General features: G+C 34.4%; 1 protein-coding gene across 1 annotated transcript; it reads right to left on the bottom strand.

Moving 5' to 3' along the window:
- Positions 1-255: 255 nt before the first annotated feature.
- Positions 256-4,672, bottom strand: LOC139847751 (phosphatidylinositol 4-phosphate 5-kinase 1-like). Its single transcript, XM_071837471.1, has 8 exons — positions 3,166-4,672; positions 2,905-3,069; positions 2,625-2,790; positions 2,418-2,528; positions 1,957-2,150; positions 1,731-1,861; positions 1,549-1,642; positions 256-985 (listed from the first exon to the last, which is right to left on the bottom strand). Exons 1-8 carry the CDS (start codon positions 4,404-4,406, stop codon positions 676-678), a joined length of 2,412 nt encoding a protein of 803 aa, XP_071693572.1. The 5' UTR covers positions 4,407-4,672; the 3' UTR covers positions 256-675.
- Positions 4,673-6,985: the final 2,313 nt, after the last annotated feature.

Below are 6,985 nucleotides of genomic sequence, written 5' to 3'. Positions count from 1 at the left end.
TAAATTTTAGAAGATAGATAAGTCAGGTGGTCTACATGGTAAATTTACCACCCTAGGTATTTATTTTTCAAAATTTGCCATTTGCTTTCACAGCTTTTAATGTAAGCTTCTGTGCGCCCCTCCCAAAACAAAAGTAAAAGTCATTCGACCACACAATCCTGTTCTGGTCCTGCTTCTCTGATTTCATATTATTGTCAAATTACCAAATTGACCTTCAGTAAATAAAAAATATTACAATGAAATTTACCGAGGTGAAACATCATCTAACACGGAACATCTATATTATATAAATGGTCAAAAGTTACTATATTGACCTTTCAAAAAAATCCACCATGAGTTTAATTTCACTCTTTCTATAACACCCTGTACACTTTCTTCTTATTCCCAAACACCAACTCTCCCCTATTACTTTTTTTTTTTTGGGGGGTTTTAATTTCTTCACATATTCCTTCCTACCCACAAAATTTTCAAGGAAAATAATATAACAAAAGAACACATAATAATCCAATTAACCCTCACCCAACATGTACAAACAACCCGATCCATCATCCTCCCGGTCCATCTCGAACCCGCTGATCTTGCAAAACTCAGCACAAACCGATACGGAGTATTTGATTCGCATTAGACGGCGGTCTAGATTCAAAGAGTATAGGGTTTGAATCTTTGAAGATTCTATCATCTGTCTTCTACAAAGATTCTGCCTATGAAATCACGAAACCGTTTGGAATATAGCTTTGGATCCACAGCCGAAATGGATGTAGGGTCCGCTTGTAATGATTTGTATGCATGCTCAAGCTTCTTGCTAATATCGTAGTCTTGTAAAATATCGATTATACCAAAGTAAAGAACTACCTCGTACGTTTCACCGCTTCTTGAAGGCGTAAAATTGTTCAAACCACCAGGGGTATATTGGTCAAAATCGCTTCGCCTACCCATCCTCTCAGCTCTTGCTGGCATGTTAGCCCCCAACCTGATCAACGGTTTCCTGATTAAAAATAAAAATATATATTAGATTCTAAGTTGTTGTGAGTGACTGTAGCTGGATCGGGTCGACTATTACCCAAATGGCATGTGGATCAATAAGAGCATTTGCAGGAATAATTTTGGTAAATTTAAGATGAAAAGGTCAAAGTCAATGAAAAAACAGGAACAATTGTCCAGAATGAGATTAGAATGCAATATTAATATTAATATTAATGAACCATATAGGTCCTACAAACATAATATTGTCTGATGTCATGTATGAAAATGCCAACCAAACACTAATTAAAATTAATAATTCCAACCACCATATGATCAAAACACCATCCAAAATATAGGTGTCAACATAAAGACCATTTAATAAATTTATAAATACAATCTCAACCACCATGGCATTGTCACAATTATAAGTAAATTAAATAAAACATTGCCAGTAACAAACGCAGAATAATCGATGAATAACGGACAAAATTCACAGAATAAAACTACCATTATTGTTATAACTTATTAAGGGTGTGGCAGTAAATCTTTAATGCAGATACAGAATAACATGGAGAATGTACGTACCGGCCAGAAAGAATTCGGTCCCTATCTTGTAATTCAGCTTCAAGAAACCGACATCCACGCATGAACTTTTCATTTTGGTATGATTCACTCTTTCCTGAAAAAAAAAGACTTGATTAACGTTCATTCACTAACAAATATAATATCGTTCACAATTCACAACAAACTAGAAAATTTTATTTTACCATTTCGCAACAAAAACGGTGATAAACCAATTTTGTCACCGGTATTATCATCACGGAAATGCATGCCAACTAAAAGACTGTAATCCATTATTCTCTCGGCTTCCAGAAATTCGCAATCTCTATTGATTTGTCTGAAGGGCATAAAAATAAAACCAACATATAAGAAAAAAAGGATGAATGTATACAGAGGAAAAAAGTAAGAGCACAATGGTGAAATAATACTAACTTGATTAGTTCTTTGAACCAATTATCTTGAAGGCGAAATACATAGTTGAGGTCAAGATCTTTGAGTGTGGTAGTTTCATCAATTTCGTCCTCGGGTTTATCGGTTGTTCGCCCATGTGATGATCCTTTAAGATCAAATCTTCTATGGATCCGATACTCGGAGCAAAAAAGATTACCCATTACGATGAACCGAGTCTATAAATGTCAAAAATTAAGCTTATTAGACATGGTTACCAAACTAGGATATCAAAACCACTTTAGGGAGCGTTTGGATGTGCAATTCATATTTATTAGGATTAGGATACGATAAAAAAGGCGTAAATAAGCAATCAACATAGGGAGATTGAACTAATTATTTAACCACTAAATTATCGAATACTATTAAGGACAGTAATATGTTTATGCAAAGCAGAGCGCAATTTCAAGCGCCCTTATAAACGATTTAATTAAGAAAATACATACCTTTATGCCGCCGACTGGTTTAACACAATGGACACCGAAGAACTTTGTGACAAGAGAATTCTCGTATTGGCAAACATGTTTGTGATAACTTGGAAGCATTTTAATTAGAACCTAAAATACATGTTGATCTTTAGTATCAAATGACAAACAACATTATGTCATTCATTTCATGATGTAACTAACAATCTAACATTAATTAAAGATTACCTTTACTTCTGACTTTTTAACAGTTTTAATCATAAATCGATCATCCTGTGTCAAATAAAAGAAGCTCCCACTTTTCCCAGGAGACGAAAGCTCACGTAAAGCATCATTTCCACAAATTGCTAACATGTAATCCGCAGGGTCCACTTGAAACAACTCTCTCAAATGTCTGAAATCGTTAACCGATTATAATTATCATCAAACATCGTAAATCGTAAATTATAATTATACTACACCTAAATGCACATCTCTAGAAATTAAATTTTGAATTCAAACAATATACCTAAACACGATCGGGCAATAATCTTTCCAACGAAACTCGCCCGATTGATGAGGTGGCGTAAGTTTAGATCCTTCAGACGGGAACCGAGTCCAAAACTTCTCCTTAGGATCAAAATCACTAGTCTTAAGGTCCCGTACAATAGAAGCGTGTTTCCCAACTGAATACCTATACAAACAAGATCAATCAATAAATATTAATCGAAATCAAATCAGACTCATCAATAGAATCTAATAATCATAATCAACCCAACTAATGTTATACCTAATACCCAACTGAAGATTAAGCATCAAATCATAATTCTTATGTCCTTTCGATATCATCTGACCAGGTTTCTTAGCCTCACCACCATTAAAACAACACGGATTTCGTCTAAACTGTCGAATATCATCTCGATTTAATCCCATAGCATCTCTATACAACATTGAAGCTTCAGCATTATCAATTATATCACATGTAATATCACCTGCTTCACCATCAGACTCCCAAATACAAATCCGAGGAAAATTTCTCTCAGTCAAACTCCCTCTTGATCCATCCACAGATGATCGTTTTTTCGCAGCAGTCGATATCACAAAACTATCATCATCCAAAAATGGAGCTGACAGTTTATGAGTAAACCCTAACCCTAATTTTTCATCACTCACTACCATATTACTATTATTCGTATTAGTATTAGTATTAGTATTGCTATTAATATTATTATTACCGGGATAAAATGTACCATTTAAAATCTGATGAGGTTGAAATGGATTTTTAAAATTAAAATTATTTTCTTTGCTCCAACATCCAACATAACAACCGCCATCCGGCCACGTGTAAATCCCGTGACCTTTCGGAACACCATTTTCCCAGTTTCCGTCATAACGATTTCCGTTGGTCCATTTCAAAACACCTCTACCGTTAATAACGCCGTTACGCCAGTCACCAACGTACTCGTTCCCATTTTTCCAAACGTAACGGCCTTGACCGTCTTGTAAATTCCGTCGCCATGTTCCTTCGTAATAATCACCGTTACTATAACGTTTCTGACCGTAACCGTTTTTCCGGTCAGCTAACCATGAACCACGGTAAGTATCACCGTCGGATCCTGTAAACGTACCGGATCCTTCCATCCGACCCGACTTGAATTCTCCTTCATAAGTAGCACCAGACGGCCATGAAAACTTACCTTTACCTGACGCTTTACCTTTCTTCCATTCACCTTCATACATACACCCGTCCGACCATAAATATTTACCAGATCCATGAGGTACGTTACCGGAAAAACTTCCGATATACAGATCGCCATTTTGTAAACGTTTCTCCGTAGTCGCCGGCGTAGATGTTGTAGCTAGGGTTTCAATCGCCGTCGCCGGAGCAACACGACGGCAGGCGGCTGCCGACTGAGATCTACTTCGAGGAACTGAATCGTCTTCTGATTTCTTCTTTTTTGTAGAGAAATTGGTATCGTTATTATCCTCAATTGACGACGGAGATGATGATATTACCAAGTGTTCCGGCATGGTTTTGAAATTAGGGTTATGTAAAACTTGTATAACGAAATTTTAAGAAACTAGCAGCATTTTGGAACGGAATCTATTCAATATTGGGGGAGAATGGTGAAATCAGAGAGTAAAAAATAATATAATAATAATGTGAAAATGAAAAAGTAAAGATGATAGTAGTAGTAGGGTTGGGGTGTTTTAGAGAGAGAAAGAGTAATAAAGCGATTAGAATTGCTACTACATCTTTTGTTGTTGTTGTTGCAGCATTGGAAAACGTTGAGGTTGTGCGCTTTACATCGTATATCTTCTGTATCTATATGCGTATGTAATGTTTTTTTTGGTATTAATTACACCAACATTATCTTTATCTCCATATAAGAATTACGGACTATCATAAATAAAAATATTTCATTTTATATTTTATATTTCATACTTAAATGTTGGAGTATACTTTAATATTTTATATCGTCTCTATTTTATTTTTACGTAAACAATGTTCACTATAAAAAAATAAAATCGAATATATAATAACAATAACCACTGTTGTAAAAACTTGATTAATTATCGATTACTTATTTTTACAGGCAGTCTGTTCCGATATTTCAAAATCCTTTAAATTAATTTGTCAGCTCGATCGATGGTTCAAAATCGAATTTAGTAATCGAATTCGATAAAAGTCAAAATTTAAACTAGAACTTTAGAGTTGTTGATTAAAATGAACAATTTTAGACAATTATGTTAATATTTATATTTATGTTTATGATTTTCTTCTATATTTGTACATATAGCTTTTGAAATTTAATATTTGAATTTATAAAGTATAATCCGATTAATCTCTGACTAATCCCCGAATTTTCGATTACCATTCCAAATTTTCTACCGATTAATTTTCGAATAGCGAATTTTACATCCCTAAGTTAGAACTATTTAACCTTTTAATAATTAATTTATAATTACTTATACATTTTTATTTTAATATTAACTAACCACAATACGATAATCTAAAGTAAAGTAGCTTTTCATATTTACTACTCGAATGACCCGTGATTTCACGGGTGTTGAAGAACAACAATCTAAACTCATCAACATCACTACAATGGGTATGTATCGATCATGGATGTTGTATTGTTGTAACCTACATTCTAAGAAAAGATGTCACCACAATGATAAGATATATACCACAAATTCATAGTTGAATTATTATCATAAAAATTGTATCTATGTATTTCAAATGGATATTCCTTTAACTGGTAGCATATATGCCATCAATTACACAATAATAAACAAATATGCATGGATAGATAGATATCATATTACTACATTCAAAGTTTAAAAACATACTAAGCCCTATATTAATACACTCAAAGTTTCTTCATAAAACTAAGCTCTAAATTTGAAATATTCAACTCCCACATGATAACACAATTAAGATAAACATCAATAAAACTCTGAGTGTATGAACTGTGGTTCCATCAATCAAACAAACTCGTGGTTCCATCAAATAAAAACTGATAACATATAATCAAACAAAATTGAATTTAAAAGTTAACAACAAACCGGGTTGGATCGAGTAATCGTATTTGCAAGGCTAGAATGTAGAATTAAATTGTTTTTTTTTTTCGAAAAGTAAAGATTTATTAGATTAACCTAAAAGGATCAACCCAATAAAGGAGCTCGGCCATACGGAATACAACACATATAGGTAACTCGATGTAGGTACAAGAATCATAAACAAGTAGGCATTTAGTTGCAAATATATCAACTACAACCTAAAAAGCTAATCGAAACTTAAGGACTACGAAGTGAATACAAGCTACATTCTGCTATATCATCGGAGGCAAGTTATACGACGAAGATACTCGGATTAGAAAGCCATTAGGACCACTCAATCTTCACATTTTTCAATCTAGAAGAGATCCTTTAGAACGATTTTACTTGAATTTCCATTAGTGTCGTAGGACCTTTCCAACACTTATTTGTAAATACTTTAAGGTTACGGTTTCTCCAAATTAGATACGCACAAATCCACTCCAATTCTTGCCAAATTGTAGAGCCTTGGTGTGTCATAGTTTGGTTGCTTCTTCCTCGGAGTGCTTCACTTATACTTAGGTTTGATACCGCGCCGAAGCCCCACCATTTGAAAACTCTATCCCAAACTTCGTAAGAATCCCGACAAAGAAACAATGAGTGGTCAATTGATTCCAAATCATCGTCGCAAAGTGGGCATCTTACGGAGTTCAAGTCAATTCACGCTTGTCGAGTTCATTCATTGTTGGTAATCTTCTACGTAGAACTTTCCAGGATCTTCAGTGGAACCAAGTTGTTTTTTAGAGTTTCCTCTCTCGATCTATTATCCAAAAGAATAGTGTCGTCGATTAGCCTCGATAGCTTTTTGGTTGTGAATAAGTCCTAACGGGAGTTTTTTGGTGCATAATAAGTCCATAGTTATATCAACCGACGCGAGTTTGCATCAAGTCTTAACACTCGCACGGTTACGTGTGCAACCGCACGGTTACATGTGATGACCCAGAAATTTCGACTAAATTTAAACTTAATCTTTGTATGATTAACATTTTCGACACGATAAGCAAAGTCTG

The sequence above is a fragment of the Rutidosis leptorrhynchoides genome, chromosome 5, assembly GCF_046630445.1.
Source record: "Rutidosis leptorrhynchoides isolate AG116_Rl617_1_P2 chromosome 5, CSIRO_AGI_Rlap_v1, whole genome shotgun sequence".
In the NCBI taxonomy this organism is placed as follows: Eukaryota; Viridiplantae; Streptophyta; class Magnoliopsida; order Asterales; family Asteraceae; genus Rutidosis; species Rutidosis leptorrhynchoides.
Note: the sequence above shows the minus strand (reverse complement) of the source record. Positions and strands in the feature narration are given on the sequence as shown.

What these genes read in the sequence shown, in the direction of transcription:
- LOC139847751 (XM_071837471.1), bottom strand. Translation starts at nt 4,406, where the DNA reads ATGCCGGAACACTTGGTAATATCATCATCTCCGTCGTCAATTGAGGAT. An exon ending in TTAAAAAGTCAGAAGTAAAG is followed by an intron (nt 2,529 to 2,624) that starts GTAATCTTTAAT and finishes CATGTATTTTAG; the next exon opens with GTTCTAATTAAAATGCTTCC. An exon ending in ACCGTTTTTGTTGCGAAATG is followed by an intron (nt 1,643 to 1,730) that starts GTAAAATAAAAT and finishes TTTTTTTTTCAG; the next exon opens with GAAAGAGTGAATCATACCAA.